Source organism: Acanthopagrus latus, chromosome 6, assembly GCF_904848185.1.
Source record: "Acanthopagrus latus isolate v.2019 chromosome 6, fAcaLat1.1, whole genome shotgun sequence".
In the NCBI taxonomy this organism is placed as follows: domain Eukaryota; kingdom Metazoa; phylum Chordata; class Actinopteri; order Spariformes; family Sparidae; genus Acanthopagrus; species Acanthopagrus latus.
Window position 1 is genome coordinate 13,587,588 of NC_051044.1, and position 22,365 is coordinate 13,609,952.

The 22,365-nt window shown below is 41.3% G+C and overlaps 2 protein-coding genes across 4 annotated transcripts in view; both read left to right on the forward strand.

Annotated features, from left to right (window-relative positions):
• The first annotated feature begins 1,399 nt into the window (after positions 1-1,399).
• Positions 1,400-8,076, forward strand: tnfrsf1b (tumor necrosis factor receptor superfamily, member 1B). The gene is made up of 9 exons (XM_037101171.1): positions 1,400-1,551; positions 3,023-3,128; positions 5,294-5,419; positions 5,518-5,676; positions 6,329-6,422; positions 6,500-6,759; positions 6,873-6,959; positions 7,132-7,190; positions 7,275-8,076. The coding sequence occupies exons 1-9, from the start codon at positions 1,501-1,503 to the stop codon at positions 7,803-7,805; spliced, it is 1,473 nt and encodes a 490-aa protein (XP_036957066.1). The 5' UTR covers positions 1,400-1,500; the 3' UTR covers positions 7,806-8,076.
• A 1,179-nt stretch (positions 8,077-9,255) lies between these two features.
• trim62.1 (tripartite motif containing 62, tandem duplicate 1) overlaps positions 9,256-22,365 on the forward strand; it is a 43,832-nt gene continuing 30,722 nt past the window's right edge. For 2 of the 3 annotated variants that reach the window (XM_037101165.1, XM_037101168.1), the window contains exons 1-2: positions 9,256-9,341; positions 10,950-11,499. In XM_037101165.1, coding sequence (XP_036957060.1) covers positions 11,092-11,499 — 408 coding nt within the window. In that variant the 5' untranslated portion in view covers positions 9,256-9,341; positions 10,950-11,091. Of the gene's footprint in view, positions 9,342-9,780; positions 9,917-10,949; positions 11,500-22,365 lie in introns of those variants that run through there. The other variant, XM_037101166.1, reaches the window with a different exon arrangement.

A 22,365-nucleotide genomic window follows, 5' to 3' on the forward strand; every position in this document is an offset into this window, starting at 1 on the left:
GAACAATAGTAATCAAGGATGCGTCATTGATGGAGGGAGGTGCACAACACACAGCAACCTGTTGAATATGACGCGCCCACTCCAGTTCACACTTCAAGTCATGTGAAACAAAACCTGCTATATTTGGTTCCAGGTGGGAACCAACTTTTCAGTCCAAATTAGGATGGCCTCTCGGCAAGCCCTCACGAGGTATTTATTGGCTCGTCCTGCACATTTCCATCTGGAGTTATTGTTTTCTTACTTCCCAATCATTATGCACTGTATGTATTATGTTTCTTTTTAATGGTCTACTATATACTTTTTTCCTGGGTGCAATAGTGTAAGTTAAAATGAGATAGCAATTACAAAATAGGTGTGAAAACAGAGCTGGTTCCTTGTTGGTGGAAATCAGCTGTAATGCCTACTGGGTACCAGGTACTGTTAGTCATTTTAATACATTGAAGACTGATCCGAGAGCGATGTTTTATTCACCAACAATAAACCTTTTAACCTTTGTTTGAGCTGTTCCCATGCCTCAGGCCAAAGTGTGAAGTTGGCAATGATGTTGGATTTCAGTGCCTTCTTTTCAGACTAACCCAGGTACTCTGCTTCACAAATGTGTAACAACACGCTCATTATCTACATATCTGCTACGGTATCCTGCCACAGCACGATGATTAAATTCTTGCGAAAACCGCTATCTAAATTCCATCGACATCCTGTTTCACATTCTGTGAAAACTAAAGCATTTGTTATTACAGTCAGTGTGGCACCTAATGCCAAGCATTGTGGGACTGCACTGCATCTACAGTCCACTTCCTATTTTGGAATAGACTTCTTTTTTTGTCCAAAAGCTAATACATCACATTTCTGAAGCAATTCGTACAAACTGAGTCACATGGAGAGCAAATGTTCTCTTCCTGTTGATTTTTCTGCTGCCTTCAAACAACACGAGTCAATGCATTAACCTAATGTCATAATTTAAAAACGTGGCATGTAGGGGTAATTATCTTTAATGCCAGTTGTGGGAGCAGATTTTTGGCTTTGGATTTTAAGATATCTGTAAAGTGCAGGTTTTGCAAGGTTTATGACTCATTGATGATTTAGATATATCCTGTTAAAAGGAGCACTTAAATGCAAGCAGATCATTAGATCCTACTTGGATTAAATCTTGAAAACAATAACACGCAATAATGTAAACGGGCGTACAAGCACTGTATCTGCCATCTTATCCGGTGTAGGTTAAAGCAATGAATTTGCTGTATTTTCATGCCCTATATGCACGGTAGATATCGACACGTGGAAGTACCCTATCCAAACTCTGTCTCACCTCAGATAGATTTTCACATAAGATCAGCAGATGTAGGTTAGTGCATTGTTTCCTTCCTTCAACACTCAGATCAGTTCAAGGAAATAGATCCTGTTTGCACCGACTGCTGGCCCGCCTCTGTAAAATGATCAGTACAGTTCACACGCTGGTAGCTGCATCCTCCACACTCTTTCACTTGGTTAGAGGAAGCAATGAAGGGCATACTTGTACTGCTGGTTCTCTTGAATACCCTAACTACCAAGGTAGGCTTTGTGTGTGTTTGTGTCTGGAAGTTTGTAGTGCATGTTTGCAGTGTTTATCAGGGTCTCTGACGAAAAGCTGGATATCAGCCAGCGTCCTGATTCATCCGACCATCTGACCAACATACTTTTTGAGTGAATTGTTGGTTTAAGTTTCTTTCAGGTTTAATTCAAGGCGGTGTGCAGTTGAACACTTTGAAAATTAGCGTAAAAGTTATTTTTGTGTCTTAACTCTAAATGTAAATCCATTTATTCTCTTAAACATGTTTCTAGTTGGTCTGACTTTGTCACGTGTCTTCTCATTTCTCATGATTGTCTTCATTTTTGAATCAATACTTAATGATTTTTCCCGAGTGTCACATTACAGTAGAAAGCCTTACTGTAAAGATTAACAGATAGTTGTGTGGTGAACCTGTATGAATATTTGGTTTCGATTACTTGGCATCTGATGCACTTTCAGACTGAATGTCCCATTGTTAAGAGCCCCGGTCATGAAATGATGCAGCAGCCTTCCTTTATCACTGTGCATTCCTGTCAAAGAGGTTGAGTTAGTCTAGGCAGGCAGCCAAGGGGAAAGAGGAAAATACAGAATGTTCTCTTCAGCAAACTTCCCGGCGAAAATGAACACAGGGCTTCAAAAGGTTAGTCTTTATCGTCACATCTTGTGTTGGTCACACCACAAAAGAAGTGTACGCTTCTGAAACGAGGGCTTCTAGGCTGCCGCCTCTGTTTCCTGTAATACGAGAACTACATTGCCGCTGTCAGCATATTCTAAGTTTTGCTTGTCATTGGAGGGCATTGTGGTAAAACCAACTCATGTGCGCAGGACAGGTGTGTCAGCAACTCTGCGATGACTCTTCAGCACACCAGCTCTGTGGTTTTAGTAGCTGTACATGTGATATTATTACTGTATGTGTGTCAGAGAGGGTGCACATGAGCTACTGAATTGATGCATGTGTGCAGTGACTTACACCTGAGGATTTTGAAAGGACCAGTACTGTGGAGGCTGAAATGCACCTTGTATACATTAAGAACAAAGGCGGCCTGTTTGTCTGCAGCTCAGGCTAACAGCTTTACCAGACGGGAAAGAGTGGGTGCAGGTGTGGGTGGTCTGGTGCTACTTTAAGCTCCTGTTTAACACGTGAACAACTTGCAGTCATTGGTCAACTTCTCTGACTAAACTGTTGACTTTAAAATGACTTTCTTCGAGTTCATTGGTTGACTAGGACTGTGTGTTACCTCAGAGCAGGTGCATTTCAGGGAAAAACGTCTGACTGATACAAAAGTGGGCTTCAAAATATCTCCCACATAAGTAATTTCAAAATTAGTAAATTTACCTTGAAATTCGGGGTTCGTCTTAATGCAGCTCATGTGTATCAGAGAGTTACGAGAAAGTGCTTTTATGTACTTCATGTGTCTTCATCTGAGCAGCCAAAGATGAGTTGCTCTTAAGTTTCAGCTCTCTTTCCCACAGGTCTGCTCTCAGCCCTATCAGGCAGACTCAGATAGAAAGTGCCGCGATGAAAGAACAGAGTATGTACCAGATGATTCTGACCTGTGCTGCAAGAAATGCCCCCCTGGTAAGTTCCTTATACAACAATAAACATAGACTAATGCAAATGCTCAGCTACATACTGTACAGAAGGACACAGCTATCTCGGTATAAGATAAAAGACGAAAGACACGGATCGTGAAACGTGCTGTGAAAAGCTTGGGTGTGGAGGTGTGAAAGAAAATTAACAGCGCCTACTGCAGCTAAAGGCGTTTATCAGTTAGTTTTTTGTTTTCTTCCTCAGAGAAAAAGGTTTGTTCAGTCTAGAGTGAGACTGAGAATTCTACTTAAAGGGACACAGTGTAGAAGAAAAAAAAATCAGACTCAGAATTTTAACATTTACTATATAATGAGGTAATAACACAAACTCAAAAATAATTTACATTAATACGAAAACGGTTCTCAGAGGAAAATTAGGGCCACTCATGAAATTAGGGATATATTTTCTTTTAAAAAAAGGTAAATAATCTTTCTCTTCTGGTTGAAATTTCTTCCCCAAAACTACAGAGTGCACCTTTAAGATACCCAAACAGTAGTTAGTGTTATGGATAAGCTAGTTAGCAAGGCATGCTAATGACTGCAGAAAACTGCAGTTGCATTGCTCTCTCTGTGTTAAAATATTAAAGCTGTACATCTGTCAACTGACTTACTTCTATAGCAACAGAAAGCCGATCACACTGCCCTCCGTAGAGCACCGGGGACTATTTCAGACATATGTATAGAGAACAGACAGAGATAGATGATTTCTTTGATCCAGATTGGTTTGTGCCATGTATTACACGTGGTGTTTGTCAATTTAAAGATAACTTATCTACTGGAGATAAATCCTGTACATTAGCGAGCCCACAGAACTGACTAACTCTTCTTTGACATAAATGCAGCTGTCAGCACGGCCAGACTTGTTGAGATGGTCACCGATTTTAACGCCTCTTCTGTGCCGAGGTGTTGTCCACATTGCGGTTGCTGATTTACACAAGACTAAATGAGGATTTGCGTCCATTTTAACTAAATGGGACCATAATAAAAAAGATAATAATAACATCATGCTGTGGTGAGGAAGACTTCACCACGACTGAGAGCATAAACTCATTAGGAAAATGATTACTGAGGTAACAAATCAAGTGAGAAGTAGACTCATCTTCTCATCAGCTTCCACACAATCATTTTTGAAACCAGGGGAGTCGCCCCCTGCTGGCCATTAGAAATAATGTAGATTTAAATAATTCCTCTGATGCCTTCTATTTTCAGACCTGGAGGCTCTGCTCATATTTAATAGAGTCAATGGGCAGAGTGAGCAAAGTCTTCAGCTTTGAAAAGCACTTGAGAGCTGTTCATGTGAAGGACTTTTAGCTGTGAAATGTGTGTACTAGATTCCATCGCCACCATCTCTTACTGCACTCAAGCAGCCAAGTTGAAAAAAGGAAACACGTATAATTCCAGTATTAAAAATCAGTAAGTATTCGATGACATTGCATTTCATGACTTAAAGCCTCGCCAGACATGAAATGAACTGCGATGAACAATGCTGCTCTAGGCGTTAAGATGTGGTGACAACCAGAAAAACCAAGTCAAACCACAACAACTGCATGTTACCATCATGGTATACCACAACCACAGATAACATCAACTTTCTCCTCTGATCTTTAAAGGTCCCATATTATGCTCATCTTCAGGTTCATATTTTTTATTCAGTATGTCTACTAGAAAATCTTCACATGCTTTAATGTTCAAAAAACACATAATGTTTCTCATACTGTCTATTGCTGCTACATCTCCATTCACCCTCTGCCTGCACACTTGCCTGTAGAGCCGACTCTGCTCTAATTGGTCAGCTGTCATAAGCCTGAGCAGGCACTGTGTTTTTACACAGTCGCAGTGTCTGTCTCTGTTTATGCAACCATGGCTTTGCTGGTGGCACGGCTGAGGATGGTCACTGTGTAGTTCTGACATCTCATTAAAAGACAGTGTTTCTGAATATGGAGTGTGTACATTTCTCTGTGGGCTGAGTGTGCTGATACTCAAACAGTACTTGTAAAACCCCTAGACCTGCACAAGACAGTTCATCTCACTTTCTACAATATGGGACATTTAAGTTTTCATCTGTTAGTAGAAATGTTGAACTCACAATCCCCATGTGCTGTTATAAATGCATTTAAAGTGACTAACGTGTGGATTCATTCATGATTATAACAGGAGCACGAATGATACAAACATGCTCTGAATCGAGCGATACGGTGTGTGAACCCTGTCCGAAGGGACAGTACCTGGAGGGCTGGAACTTCTCCCCAAACTGCTTGTCCTGTATCAAATGCAAATCAAGTCAGTAGCTACACAAAAAATGTATTGTTTATCTGTTGCTTTGTTTAATCATTTAACATGACATCACTGTAGCAAAACCTTTTTTTTTCATTCAACAGATAAAGGTCTGCAGTATGAACAGACCTGCACCTCTACCTCAAAGTCCAAGTGTGGATGCCAGCCAGGGAAGTACTGCATCATGGGATATGATGGCCGGTCCTGCGGAGAATGTAGCAAGTACAGGGTATGCCTTGTTGGTCATGGAGTATCTGTACAAGGTACAGCACCTATTTTTTTAAAGTCACAGTTTCATTTTTTAACTGAATATACAATCGTTACATATTTCATTTGAAACTTTAGGATAAACCCTTTGTAAGACGAGCCATCTTGTTTTGGTGATGGTGCTTGATGAGAATGGACTCAAGTATAAATGTTGCCAAGATCATTCCCTTTGATTTACATTCAGTAGGAAACTGTTGTCGCCTGTAACCATGTGAATGCTTACTCTGATTGATACTCTGGTTTGAATTGATATATTTTTCTGCACACATTCACGTCACATGGGGGGTAAAATTAGGTAATGTAAATGAGTTTCTGGTCTGAACAGATATATGACGTAGTAACATCACCACTGTAAGAATTCTTAGTCATCTAGAGATGAGATACTTGTACTGTACGTTTGGTGTAAATCCCACCAACAGTAAAATATCAGTTTTGATAACGTGTTGCTCTTTTGTTGCCACGATCATTTTCTGTGAGTGGCTATAGCGGGTAAAACAAAAGCTGAATTATTTTTCAAATACTTCTTGCTTTGTCAATAAGATGCATCCTGAATTTATTAGAACTTCAGGCTGAAATGATTTCTGTCATGTTTCCATGAGTGATAGTGATATTTCAGTAAATGGCAGCATGTTTGCGTGTTGTTCTCAGGGACGGTTGACAGTAATGTGGTTTGTCAACGGTGTCCCAATGGAACATTCTCTGATACGGTCTCCTACACGGACCGCTGTCGGCCTCATACAGAGTGAGTAAAGGACAGCAACATCTGTACACATCTGTTTTGGGTGCTCAGATCTTTGACCTCTTCCTGTTTCTTTCCAGCTGTAAAGGGAGGGCTGTTATCACAAAAGGTACTGCTACCTCAGACAACGAATGTGAGGCTATGGAAGCCAACAAAACCTCTACAAAAACCCCTCATACTGAGAATGTGTCTACAACTGCAAGTACAGTGATGAGTGCAGTCTCATACTCGAAGACTCTACAAGGGCCGACAAACTCCACACTGTCTATCAGCACCCCTGTTCCAGAGGCAGGGTTCAACCAAACGACTCCACCAAGCACGGCATCTGCCAAAACACTTGGTAGGGTACCTGATTAGGTATTTCAAAGCAGCCATTATGAGAAAGCTGTGGGGTCTCATCGGTGTCTCAACATTTCTCTCTTTTGCCGTCTGTGTTGTTTTTCTCCCTGTTAGCTGCAGTCCTTCCCGCTGCTGTTGGAGTTATGCTAATTTGCATTGCCATCATTCTGCTGTTCCGTTGTAGAAAACACTGGATGAAAGGTAACTGTATGCAGAAATAAATTGCATTAATCATGTTCTTGTTTTGTAGAAATGGGTTCATGCATTTGATACTGTATTTATTTTCAACTTGAAATCTAGAAATGATATGATCTTAAAACATCATGATCACTATCACAAGCTTACATACGGTACACTCTGCTTTTTTGCCCAGATGGTGCAGATTTTCACCCTAAAGTTGATGCAAATGGAAATTGTGAGACTGGTGTTAAAGTGAGTCATCCTTGAATTCCTTTGAATATAACTGTGGCCGTATAGAGTGCAGAGAATAAACCTTTCCATGTCTTTATACTGCAGATCAATCCAGGTTATTATGAGCAAGCACAGCTGACTTCATTCACAGAAACCTCCCCAGAACAGCATTGTCTGCTGGTGAAAGGGGAAGCCTGCAGTGACCAGAGTCAGTCCAGTGGCAATACTGAAGCTTCAACGAGAACAGACGGCTGCAGCAGCTATGAGTCCATCGGCCCTTTGCAGTCCACCGTTGCTCTTCGTGATCCACACTGTGCTCTGTCTGAGCCCATGCCTTTACTTTCAAACATTGATCCTGTTACTCCCCAGACCAGCATCCCCACGCAGTACTCCTCTCAGCCCACCAGCCCACAGATCATCAACCCCCCGACCACCAGTCCCCAGTTCAATGTCAACATCAATATCCACATAGGAAACGGGACTGGTGGGACAACTCCCGTCACGCCCACAGACTTGATGCAGGTGGACTCTAAGCTCCCCTTTGGAGAGGAAGAGCAGTTCTTTAGCATCCCGCAGCAAGAAGCCGGCAAACAATCACTGACGTCAGTGCAGGAAAGTGACAGTTACAGTTCATGAAGAGTCACCTGCATGAAAGACTGATGAATTCATTTGTTTTTGCTTTGTGTCATGATATAACATTGACAACAACCTGACTGGCCAGTAGATGCACATGTAGGTAAAGGACACGGACTTAAACCTTTATTTTTCCATATGACAAGTCATTGACTGGCTCTTTGTGTGTTTATATGTGTATATATTGTGCTGTAAATAAAGATGTGAATATTGCCTTTCATTTAGTCATGCGGAACAAGTACAAACTGTTGCAAATTAAAGACATAAATTATGATGAAGTCGGGAGTCATTTAAGGTTGTCTCGACAAGAGTATTAAATTACAGCCCCACCTCCACCTTATCCCATATAAAGATATCTCAAAGACATAGTGGTGGAATGTAACTTAGTGCCTTTACTCATGTATAAATTTGAGGGACTACTCTGCAACTGTAAACTTTCACAGCAAATGTTGTACTTCTATGCGACTTCATTCATTTGATACCTTTTTTTAGAAGTTAAATTGTTTAGTTTGATTACCATCTGAGCCAAAGATGAACATTCTTATAGAAAAATGCTGAACATTGGATTTTATAATGACGGTTGATACTGAGTTGACCCCTAGTACACATTCAGTACATACATGTAAATAAATGTATGATTTACTTTTACTTGTACTTTTGATTAATTAAGTGTATTGCTAGAACGTTATTTTTGATACTTAAGTTAATATCAGATACTTTTGGACTTTTGCTCAAGTACCCTTCTATTCGTATGGGTGACTTTCACTTTCACCAAAGTAATATTTTACCCCAACAATACAACACTGCACATACATGTCAAATGTACAGTTTGTGTTCTCGATTTATAACATGATGTTATAAAAGGTCCTGCAGGTACTAAACAGTTTTAAAGTACAGGTATGTAAGGAGAAAGAGTAAAATATATTGTAAAAGAAAAAAACAATCATTCTTGCTCTACATCTGTCCTGTAGAAGGGCATGGTGTTTTCTGCGGACGCTGCTGTCCCCTGCTGGTTGAGGGCGGACACTGCAGCCTGTTGAGGCTCCTCTCTTTCTCGGCTTATTCAACACTAGCAGTCCATTTTTATACCAGAGCCAACACTTATTTTGTATTTTAAGTAAAAAAAGAAAGAAAAAAAGCAGTTTACTACACGTATTCACTTGCTTTTGTTGTATTTCAGTGTGTTTGTTTGTTGTACAAATCAAGGTAGCTAAGCAGCGATGCTAACCGGGAGAAGGAGGGGAGAGGAGCAACACTGAGCCACTCCATTATTAAAGTGGGATCCAACTTGACATTTTTACGTTTTCTTCTCAGGATTGAATTCACTTATCAAATCACGTCAATTTCTGAGTTAGATAGATATGAACTTCTATTCGTTTTCATGACGAATTCATCGAAGTAATGCAGTTATTTATGTAAATACTATCGCTAACACCCCCCTGTCTTTCAACACAGTTGGTAGCGTCTGTTGCCGCTGTGTGTTACCTTCCTTCCTGAAAGACACTCGCGTTGGAGCCGCTGAAGTCGCTACGGAGGCTGGTGAGTTGAGGCTTTTATCTCTATCGCTATCACTTCCTTCGTTTGGGAATTGTCAAATTCAGACACCCACCTCTCTTTCACACTTTCCCAGTAGCTATCTTTTAAGATATGCAGCTTTTAAAATGAGTATTTCGCCTCTTTTTTTTTTTTTTTTTCCCTGTGTCTCTGCCCCCCTCTCATCCTCCCTCTGTGGCTGGTGGTGTCGTGGTCCTGGTCGGTTGTGTTTACAAATCCATCTTACACACAAGGTAGAGGAAGCCAATTAAACAGCATTTACGCTAAATTACAGCTCAGACGTTGGCTCGACAGTTTTAGTAGATGGCAAGAATTAGAACAACTCCGGTCCAGGCTGTTGAACCCCTCTTCAGAAGGGGAATTAAAAGGAAGCTCCTCCACACCGGGGTAGGAGGACGACAGCAGCGGAGATAATACCGCTGCAGGTGTTTCCCTGTTTGTCTGTCGGTTGGTGCTAACAGTTGGCTGTTGAAATCATCAAACCCTCCACAGTGAGTGGGGGAGGTGGAGGAGAAGTGTTTTTGATAAAAGCAGCCCAAGCAGTTCAGGTGTTTCCACAGGTGAGGGGGAAACGAAACTAGACTGAATCTTTTCTCATGTGTTTAAAAAAAGAAGTAAGGTTGTAAGTGCAACTTAGGACATGTCATAGGTTATGTCTCATATCGTCATATCATAGGATGTGAACACTTATGTAGGCTACTTTGTGTATGAAAGTGCTTCTAAATCGGACTGTTTTCATTACATGTGAGAGTTTTTCTCATGACATTAATCAGAACATGTTAACAATTGATATTAAATGTCAGAAAGTTGTGAAAAATGTCAACTTATTCAAGAATCCAAGGCGACATCTTTTTGGGGATGGAACTTTAACCAGAAAAGAAAGATCTATATTGACTACTTTTTAAAAAAAATGTTATGCCTAAACAAACTAAATAAACTAACTCTTAATGTAATAATAATAATAATAATAATAATAATAATAATAATAATAATAAAAAATTATATGATGAACTGTTTGTTTATATTTGGCGGACCCTGCCACCTTCCTAGCTTTAGACATTGTTCTCGGGACCTTATTTTCCTCTGAAAACAGCTTTCGTTATTTCTTTATGGACAAAAAAATATATTTCTTAATTTGTATTATAACTTAACTCATATTGTAAATATATATAATATATGAGGTTGAATTTCTTCTCCAAAAACCAAATAGTGCCTCTTTTAAGATTAATATTATTGCCTCACTGACAGTTCCAAACCCAGAGGTAATCAATATACCATCACAAAGACTAAGAAAACAAATAGTCACTTGAAAAATTTGTGAAATAGTGATGTCTTAATTGGTTATTAATGAAATGGTCCAATCAATGGTTGTTGAGAGAACAAAAAAAATCAATTTAACTAATTGTTAAAACCCTTCTTATAAACCAAGTATAGTCAGTGTTAATGTCCAGTGAAATCTTATAAATATACCTCATTTAAGTAAGTAGTAATCTACTCCTGTTAATCATTTCTTTGTTATTAATGTATGAGATCATTCATTTGGTGCATCATGAAATAATCATGGAATCTGTTTTTTCTGTCTTATTTCAACAGATATTCAAGCTGAAATCCTAAGATTCCTGAAGATATTGTCAGTCAACTCCCACATGGAGAAAGTGAACCACTAAAAATTTAACCGATTATACTCCGCTCCAGAGAATTGTTCTTAGATGCCGCTCAGTCTCTGTGTTTGCAAATGGCTTGCTGTCTGAAGGACGAGCTCCTCTGTTCAATCTGCCTCAGTATCTACCAGGACCCCGTCAGCTTTGGCTGCGAGCACTACTTCTGTAGGAAGTGCATCACCGAGCACTGGAGCAGGCAGGAGCCTCACGGAACGAGGGACTGCCCTGAGTGCCGGAGGACCTTCACCGACCCTCTCCTCTCGCCTAGTCTCAAGTTGTCCAACATTGTGGAGCGCTACTCGGCCTTCCCGCTGGACGCCATCCTCAACGCCCAGAGGAGCTCCTACCCCTGCAAGGACCACGAGAAGGTCAAGCTCTTCTGCCTCACTGACAAGAGTCTGGTGTGCTTCTTTTGCGACGAACCGGCGCTACACGAGCAGCACCAAGTAACCACTATTGACGAGGCTTACGAGGAGATACAGGTCAGTTATAACACACACACGCACACACACACACTCTGACAGCTCATTAACAAGGTAGAGGCTGACATTTTCTTAAAAACCATCAGCACTATGTGCCACATTCAGGCAGTTGCACTCATTCACCCTGTGGGAGCTGCCCAGACAGTTCAGCCTCAGTCCTCTGCTACCACAGTGCAGCTCTACTCAAGCAGTTTGGGGATTTAGTGCTTTGCTCATGAGTACTTTCAGTACAGTAGGTGTTGAGGACTGAAATATATATCAGATTTGTTTTTCCCTCCCTGATGCCCACATTACCTGTCTCATCTGTGAGTTCAGTAAGGTATTATTCCTCCCTAAAGTAAAGGATTTTTAGACAGAAACAGATGTCCAACCTGCTTTTCATAACAGCAACAAATACAAAACTGATGGTTTACATTAAAAAATATTCAGGTTTTTGCCCTTACTTAAAAAAAAGACAATATTCCTACTAAGCTGTAAACATTGCTAATGAGAATTGTTATTCCACTTTTCATATACAGCTGTGTGTACTCTGATTAACATGACCTAACGTGTCTTTTATCACATCAAAGTATGGAAAAGTAGAATGGCTGGAGCTGCTCTGTAGCGTAGTGGTATGGCAGTGGATACTTCTGTGTGTTTTGCCAGATGGCAGCAAGGTAAAAAGACTGTGGCTGTGGTGGGTGTTGTCTTTTTTCTCACTTCACCCACTACAGAGCCTTTCTGTCCTGGGCCATGCATGACTAATGCCAGTTTGTGATATTTCCAGTCAGGATGCTCTCTGTTGCTCCTCTGTAAAAGCGGACAAGAATTTGACTGAAATTTCACCTTCTCATGCTTCCATAGGAGTTTAGAGTGTTTTTTTATGTTTTTTTTAAATCAGGGTGGTGATGTGTAATGAACAAACTGTTCACCTGCTCCACCTCAGCTCCACTGATTTAGACAGGAGTGTTTCTCTTTGCCTCCTTTTTTCTAAAATCAACTGCTCATCGGCTCCTTCAGGGGTAGGAAAAATGTTCAGTTCTTCGATGCATCGCGATTCTCTCTAGAATGATTATGTCTCAATGCAGTTACGTTGTTAATTGGAATTTTAAAACTGAAATTGGTTCGCCCTCTGCTACATTCAGTTCGCCTGCTGCAACATTCAGTTCACCTGCTGCAGAGCGCTACAGAAAGTGCCTGCTGATTCTCTGCTGTACATGGGCACCAAACACACGTGCGAGTTGTTTATGTTTGAGCGGCAACAAAATGGCTGCAATGGCAAGCACCAAGCCCATAAGACTGGCACCAACTTCTTTGAAAGCTACAGTATGGCAGCATTTTGAGTTCCATAAAGTCGAGGGAGATTTGACAAGACCTACACAGTTTATAAGGTGTGTGGAACTAAACTTAAATACTTCGGCAACACAGCTAATTTGAGAAACCACCTTGCGCGATACCACCGAGAGTTGGGAGAGAAGCAGCGACCTGTTGCAGATGCCAGCCAGAGAACGATGGAGCAGGCGGTGGCACAGCTTCAGTTGAACTCTGAGAGAGCGAAGCGGATTACCAAATCTATTGCAGGTTTTATTGCATTGGATTTAAGGCCATATTCGATTGAGGAGAACGTGGGTTTTCGGATGATGGTGTTCACTCTAGAGCCAAGATACAAAATAATATCTCTGCGTTATTTCGCTGACGCAGACATACCGACATTCTACAGTGAAACTAAAACAGAAGTTTCAGACACTTTGATGAAAGTGGGTAGGTAAGTAACCATGTTGTAGTATGAGAGCTGATACATAGGAACATAATGTGTTGAAATGCAAGCTGCATTGATTATTGCATTGAAAGCTTTTTTGTATTTTTATATAGGCTACAGTATACTGTTTTTCTCACAGGGATATGCCCATTGCTTGTAACAGGAGGATCCTGTGTTCATAGAGATTCGTATCTATTTGTGACAAAGAAAAGCCTTTAATAATAATTTAATTTTTTTAAATAAAATTTCAGAGAAAGTAATTAATCTGTTGATTTTTTTTAATGATCATCCCAAAAGTAGTAAGTGATTAGCAAACTCTGAGTAGCAAACTCAGACTGAGTCTGAAATGTACCCAAAAAAACTGTTGCATCGAGATGCATCAATAATTGGTTTAGAATTGAATTGTTGACCGCAGAATCGGAATCAAATCGAATCGTGAGGTGCCAAGAGATTCCCAACTCTAAACTCCTTGGTTGTCATCTCATTGTTGCTTGTAATGTGGCCGATGATGGTGGTGTCGTCCGCCTACTTCACTACAGTGTTCTCTAGGTGTGTGGGTGTGCAGGCATGGGTGTACAGTGTGAACGGAACACAACCTTGGGGAGCGGCGAACAGTGTTGCTAGAGGTGCTAGAACAAGCATTGATTACATATATAATGTTATGTTAGATGTATTATGAATAAATTGTGGCTTGTCTCAGTGAAGGACTGTGCAAGTAAGGAAGTGTCAGTGCCCAAGTTGTAAAGTTTTAGAACCTAAAAAAGTTTAGATCAAGGATATATTTCATGACAGTGACTTTAAAGTTGTCAGCCTCCTTACCAAGCCTATGTTAATGTGTCATGTGTTTGCACTGACTGATTTTTTTCCACATTAAGGGTTCAGTATTTTCTTTCCCCTCACTGTTTGGATAATTCATTTCCCACGGAGCCAAAATCCAATAACTGTGAAACAAAGCTCCTAATCCCTTTCCTTCTTTGCTCCAGTATGCAAGGAAACACATTCCAGTCTTATTTCATGTAGTCTGTCTCACTTGTTGAGCTTGTGGTTACCGATAAGGATATTTAGATCTGTAACATGAAAATATTTGGTTTCACGTTTTCTTGGCAGACAGCAAGATGAACTCTCTGATAAGAAACAGGGCAAAGTGTTGATGGTTAACACTCAGTTAGGTAGTATTTAAGGGTTTATAGCTCAGTCCACAGTGGGTGTCACCCTAAAATAATCATGGAGTTTTTGTGATTCAGAACTTTGAGTTTCTGATTTAAAATCTTTGCTTTACGTCCACATTTTTAAGATTCGACAGACTCTGTAACCTTGAATGTTATGCCTATGTCTATTATGCATAGTCTTTGCCATCGCTCTGTGCCAGAGACTGTATCAATAGGTTGGCCTCTGCCTTTGACTATTCATTACATTGACCTCTTACACTCCTATGAAAGTATATCTTTGATGCTGTCAAGCTCATTTTACCCTCAGTGCTCTGAATCAATGCGCAGGTTTATGTGCAGACTGCAGCTGAATTATCAACTACACCTGACAGAAGTGATGAAACACAATCAATGAAAAATATTTGTTTTTGTAATATATTTCTTCAGTGACACCATGAATGGCTAAATATACTCACGCCATAATTTTCAGCCAGTGATCCACATATTTAAACTGAGAATATCTACAGCAGCCAATGACATCTAATCTGAAGCTCAGTCAACCAAACAGCCGACAGTCCAGGCCAGAAGTCTAATTTCAGAACTCGAAAAAGGAAATGTGATGCACTTATGTATAAAAAGGTAATCATTGCTTTAAGTTGTTCCACAAATAAATACTGTGAAAATATATTTATTACATCCTTGTATTGCCCAAACATTTGCCTGTTTATAGATTTCCAGAAGCTGAGGGCACCCCTGATTTTTCAGAGATTGAATTAGGTCTGGTATTGTGATGATAGACACCTGCCAGAAATACAACTAAGCCTTTGTGAGCTCTATGAGCAGGTGCACTAAGAGCTGAGAATTATCTTTCTGTGGCAGAGCCAGAAAAATTGCAATGATTGTCGAAGAGATGAGACCATAACCAATACTCGATTCTTGGAGCTGATGCCAATTTTTGGAAGTATTAGGAATATCAATATATTGGCCAATAACACACAAAACACTTGTAAGCTTTGCTGGAAATTTAACAAGTATAAATGACCCCAGTCATTAGAGGTGGATAAAAATATCAATTCATGCATTGCAGTATATTTTTTCCCAATTCAGTATCAATTCAGAAAATCCTCTGAATTGATTCGGGCAAGTAGCGGCCCCCGACCACCCGCTGTCCCTCGCTGGATGCCTCTCGGTCCTCGCCTCTGACAGCTGGAAGCGCCTCGCCTGCGACCTTACTCGAGGGTCTGAGGGTGATGCACCATGGAAACACCATCGGAGCTTTGGAGGCGGGTAGCCACCCTGGCCACTGCACAGTGCACCAACAGGTGCCACTCTCCTCCCGGGAGAGAGAGGGTATGGTGTCAACTTTTCCCCCCTCTTGTTTAGTGACATCGGTCTACCCTTTGCTGCTAGAACAGCTTCAACTCCCCTGGGAAGGCTTTCCACAAGGTTTAGGATCATGTTTATGGGAATTTTTGACTATGCTTCCTGAAGTGCATTTGTGAGGTCACACACTGATGTTGGACGGGGTGGCTTGGCTCTTAGTCTCCGCCCTTATTCATCCCAGAGGTGTTCTGTTTTCTCCATGTCTTTATGGACCTTGCTTCGTGCATCGATGCACAGTCATGTTGGAACAGGAAAGGGCCATCCCCCAAACTGTTCCCACAAAGTTGGGAGCGTGGAATTGTCCAACATCTCTTGGTATGCTGAAGCATTAAGAGTTCCTTTCACTGGAACTAAGGGGCCAAGCCCAGCTCCTGAAAAACAACCCCACACCATAATCCCCCTCCACCAAACTTTAACTTGGCACAGTGCAGTCAGATAAGTACTGTTCTCCTGGCAACTGCCAAACCCAGATTCATCTACAGATTGCCAGATGGAGAAGTGCGATTTGTCACTACGTGTCTCCACTGCTCTAGAGTCCAGTGGCCCCATGCTTTACACCACTGCATCCAACATTTTGCATTGCACTTGCTGATATATGGCTTGGATGCAGCTGCTCAGCCATGGAACCCATTCCCTGAAGATCTCTACACACTGTTCTTGAGTTAATCTGAAGGCCACATGAAGTTTGAAGGTCTGGAGCGATTGACTCTGCAGAAAGTTGCCGACCTCTGTGCACTATGCGCCCCAGCATCCTCTGACTACGCTCCGTCATTTTACATGGCCTACCACTTCGTGGCTGAGTTGCTGTCATTCCCATCACTTCCACTTTGTTGTAATACCGCTGACAGTTGACTGTGGAATATTTAGGAGCGAGGAAATTTCACGACTGGACTTGTTGCACAGGTGGCATCCTATCACAGTACCACACTGGAATTCACTGAGCTCCTGAGAGCGACGAATTCTTTAATAAATGTTTGTAGAAACAGTCTGCATGACTAGGTGCTTGCTTTTATACATGTGTGGCCATGGAAGTGATTGAAACACCTGATTTCAATTATTAGGATTGATTAGTGAATACTTTTGGCAGTATAGTGTATAATTAATAGAGGAAACATAGTGAGTTAGTGGGGAGTATAGAGCTACAGATGTTCTTCTGTGTTCTGCATTGAATATAATTAACAGCACTGATGTCTTCAGTGTGTTCCTTAATTTCCAATCAGGCTCTGTGCTGGAAGCCTGAGAAAGGTCAAAACTGTGTAATCTTGGAGCAGAAGTAATTAGGCCCAGCACAAGATGGTTCTCTTTTCTTGGATACCCGCTTGTCCCTCTGCTTGGAGCTCTTTTCAATGCTGCGATCTGGCATTTTGTATTCTGGCAGGAGCTTTGGAGGCTTCCCAGATCTACAATACTGAAAGAGAGCACGAGTACACAGAGGCCCCATCGGAAAATAACCGTGTCCTATGATGAGCTCGGCATACTGGCCTTTTCAGATCTACAAGTGTGGTGGTTTGTTCCTTAATATCCCTTCCTTACAAGACAAACACAAACATCCAAACAAGACTACAGAAGCTGTTGTGATGGTTTGAGATCACAAAGTAAATTTTATTATGAATGTGTCTTCTGTCACTTGAAAATTTTAGTCTACAATTAATTGTAAGACAGAGCCCGTATAATACTGGTATTAGTCAACTCTAACATCTCTTTACTTTCCAGTGAGTAGACAGGAGCTGTGTGACAGATGCAAACAAGTGTGAGAGAGCTGCGCCTGCAGGCACGAACTTCACTTTTAGCATAAGGCTCAACAATGCTTTACTAAAGTGCCAAAACAACATGGTGAGGATGTGTAAGTGCAGCAGCAATTAGCTCCAGTGTTGTGACTACCCCTGCCAGCTCCGTGGCCTCTTTAAAATGAACCTTTTTGTAGGGTGGGAAAGTTTGTAGATGAGGGGGAAAGGATTTGCTAGGTTGAGAGCCAAAGCTTGGCTTTTTTGTGTTCAATTGTTGAATTGTTTAACACGTTGGCACATAGTATTTGGGACTGGCTTAAACTGTTTCTGCTTCTGTGTCTCCATATGTTGCTCTCTCATTGGCCTGAATGATACAACTCATCATTTGTGTGGCTCTCTAAGAGGAGTTCACGAAGAGGGGAAGCAGAATGTGTTTGAAATTGGCAGTATTTGCAATCCTGATTTTGTAGCCCAGTCTACCAGGGATGGTGATGTCTTTACAGCCAGGCATGATGGCTGTCAAGCGAGAGACACCCATTCGAGACAGTAGGTCAACATTTGTAAGTGTGAGACCACTGGATCTTCTTGAAGACACCTTGTGTTAATGGACTCCCAAAAAATTAAAAAAGATCCTTTCCCATCCCTAACCAAGTGTTGTTTGTGCCTAAACCTAACCACACAACAACGCTGTCACAAAGCAAAATTGAAAATAGAACTGAAAGCTTCTGTAAATGTTCTCGTTTCAGCTAACTTTATGTCCTAATCCTCCCCTTTACATCACCACACTTACACGACTCCTTTCTTCTTTTTGTGGAGGCAGCTCTTTTCCTCTTTCTTTTCTTCAACTATTTTTCAAAGCTTTGCCTGTTTTGTAGTAGAAGCTGCTAGAGGATTGCTTAAATAGGTAGCTTTCCCTGTTCCTCCATTGCTTGTGTGCATCATGCTTTCTGCCTGATCATAGAGCAGACATGGCTGCCTCTTTCTTGAGTTCTCTGTTCTGATTGGATAAAGTTGTCAGGGACACCAGAACATTTATTAACTCTTAAACTGCATGAGTAGGATTAGGAGAAACATGGGTTACTGACCAAACACTTAATAACAGTGATAACTGTTGGAATATAAACCTACGTAACCTTTAATGGCATCTTCCAGCAGCTTTGAAGACATATAAAGTTCCACACATCAAACCTGAAATTTCGACATACTCGTGGTTTCCTTTGCCTGTCCATTGCCAGATTTAATTCTGGTGACTGGTTTGAGATTTTGTTCTTGGTAAAGACAAAAATCCATACTCACTTAAGCGTAAAAATGGTTCACTAGTGCTATCTATGTTTCTGGCAGTGTTTGCGCTCAGGTTACATCATCCTCTCACCTCACTGTTCGTAAAATGAGCAGGATGACGCAGACATATCTTCATCCCCTTTGTGTTGTAGTTAACCCATCCCTATTCAGTAAGCACAGACTTGTCTATGAGTGTGTTTCACAATCAGAGCTTGAAGGATGACAAATCAAATTTAAAGATCTACAGTAGGGACGTGGACTTTTTAACCAACCCTAAATGTAAAACATCATCCATTGGTTTGTGAACCACTGTTCTGTAAGCCTGTAGTTTGGCATCATGGCCTTTGCTTGTTACAACGCATTTGATATTCTCAATCAAATTAGATTCCCGAAGGGTTCAGATAAACACACTTGTTAAGTCATGGCACCACCGCCTTAACTCTGCGTTGACAGTGTGTTTTGCGGTCCAGTGATGTGGCCAGTCCTTGGTTGGTGTGTGGCTGGCTGTAATCTCCTTAGCCTGGCATGTCACTCCACTGACCTCAGGCTCTGAGTCTTGACGCTGTGTTGAGAGCTTTACCTCCTGCTGATTTGCATCCTTTCCCAACATGTGAATGCTATTGTAGCCAGATCTGTAATGCACAAACACATCCGGCACACGAGCCATTGCAGGGCGACGCACACACATCTGGCAAACATTAACTCAACACATTTGCACGTACTCCTCAACATAAAGGACATTAAGGTAGGATCGGTGAGGATTTGTGTGTAGCCCTGCCTGCCATTTGCTTCAGGGAGTGGAGATTTCACAGAGGGAACTAATGCATTCTGAACGTAATGCACAATAGCAGAAATGCTCCTAATGTAAGAGTATTTCTGATGTCTTGATCAAATACATTATATAAAGCCACAAACAGCACTAGCAATCTCCAGCTTTCTGTCATTTCATTCCTTAGATGTTATTTTGCTGGAATTTTTGTTTGGCTCATTAGTCTTATTTTGAACTCATTAAACAAGGTTATAACCAGAAAACCAGACATCCTTATCTGTGAGCCACTATCTTCTTCACCCTGTGAAGTCCATGCTTTATGTTCTGTGAAACAAAGCCTTTTTATTTTAGTTGTTAATGGCGATGAGATTTCAGTTCCCTCCCACAGTCATGCTACACTTGGAGCTCTGGCGCCATCCTAAATAGAGGTTGGCTGGATTGCTGTAACCCTGACTAGAGCTGGACGAAGCTGTGCACTTATTATCACACCACTGTGGCTCAAAGTTGGCAGTGAACTCCCGCGGAGGACAAAGTGGAGGCCGCAGCGGCCACCGCGCTTTAATTGTGCTGATCGAGACTGTCAGTTGGCTGTGTGCGACCACAGTCTTGCAGGGCTAGACAGACTCTTCCTGCTGTCTGCTTGCCCTGGGGACGTGTTTCCGCTCTACTTGACAGTGGTGTAAGACTAAATAAGAAGGGAAAGTAAGACTGCAGCTCCTGGTTATCCGTGCTTACTCAGGAACTTAACTTTTGTTCCAGAGACTATAGATACTATAGATGGTATAGCAGCAGGCAGTTGTGCAGTGATGCTGCTGGTCTGACTAAAGCCCACGCAGCTGAAGAATTAAATGATTGCTGTGGTGTAAGTCACCCACACAGACCTGTCACTCAAAGCATCCAGATGCACCTGTAGGCTGTCCTTGATTAAATCTTATACCTACTTATTTTGCCATCATCGGGCCACAAAGAAGAGGGTTAATTGTAAAAACGTATTCCCACGTTTCACGTCTGCCTCGCTGTGGCGCAGGGCGGCATTTGAAAAGGCAGAGAGAGCACGCTGTCTTTTGAAGCATTCCTCTGGTGGTTTTAAAAACAAGGCTGTCTTTCACTCTCTGACTGTCAGAGCCCAGCCGAGAGCTCTCTCTCTCTCTCTGAGCCTGCCATCACCACGCATGGCCGTGCTGCTGCAGTAATGAGTCAGGCAATTTCAAGGGCACCCACGGCTGCCATCTCCCCTGTGGTTGCCTTAGTCTGCTCTCCTTTCCTTTAGCAGCTCCATCTTTGTCTCCCTGTCTCTCTCTCTTTTTTGTTTTTTTTTTACACCCCTCCTCCTGCTTTGTCTTCTCTCTCAGTCTCCTTGTTTCTCAGGTAAACTGCTTTATTAAACGCCACATATCTTGTTTGGTAACCGATTCTTTTCAGGAAGCTAGTTTCCAGTCCCTTCCACCCTGCTAATTTACCACCACCCACCCTGTACCAAACGAGTGAGCTGTCCTGCTTGGCGGTCAGTCAGTTTGGTGTGGCAGAGAGTCAGTGTTCATGTGAAAATGGAGCCATGAGGAAAGACACAACAGTCATATTCCATTAGAGGAGTGCTGGCATAAAATCCTCATCTAGAGAGAGGCTGTAGCTTGTACTGCACTTATCACTGATGCTACTGATGATGCTTGAGGCACATGCAGCCCAGCACAGAGCTGGGCTGCATGTTTACTTCAGCCCATGCTGTTCTTAGATTAGCAGATAAACAACTGCATTGATTGGAGAAAGTAGAGCCGGTGCTTCTTGTCTCCTTAACTCGGAACATAGTGTCTTGTTTGAGATGATTATTTTGGCTCGTGCTTAAGTTAAGTGCGTCAGATGACGGTACATCTGTTGTGCATTAGAAATGTTCATGTAGGCCTTCTGCACAGAGAAGTCTGTTTGTAATTTGCCATATGTTTTCTTGCAAGTAAAACTGCTAAAAACCACTTAACTATTAGGATAGATGGATGGAAATATGCAGGTGAGAAATGTTTTACAATTACAGAGAGACTAAAGACCTGTTTCTAAAGGATAAGATGATTTTGAAAAACATTTAACAAACGTTGTAAAGAATTGTAAGAACTATAACCTTAAGGGCATATTGATAACATTTTGTATGTACACACATCCTTTGTTTAAATAATACATTGACAAAGCTTGTAGAAAGGAAGGAAAGGGGGAAAAAGTCAGATTGTCAGATTTCTTAAGTATAAGCCCAGCGTGATGTACTTGGTTAGTAAGTTAATGTTATCTAGGTAGCATTAGCAATCTAAATTTAACGTGCCTTAACAATGTTCATGGTTGGTAGCTAGCAATGTTAGCTAGTGCACAAACTGGCAACCCCTTGAGGGACAAGTGTATACTTTATCATGACCACCTATTTTCTCCAGGTCTGACATTAGCTGAACAATGTTTGAATCGTCAAATAATACAAATGAAATTAAAAAATAAATAGAACTAATCCAACTCCCTCTCTCATACACAAATAATTTTATTTATGACATTGATTTGCGCAGCTTTTTTTGTCATCATTATCCTCTCCTTTTTTGTCAAATGCATTGATCTCATCTGGACTATATTTACTCCTCTCTTTCTCCTCTCTCGACGCAAGTTTATCTTTTTTTAACAGTAAGTGAAATATGACTTTCGATTGCCAGTTGCATCGAGCTAAAACAATTTATTTTATTTATGTAACACTTTTTAAGCTGAAGCACAAAGTGCTTTCTAGATTAAAAGATTTGCAGATTAAAATTTAAAAACAGAAACCCATGTAAGCTCGCTGTATGACACAAAAATTGT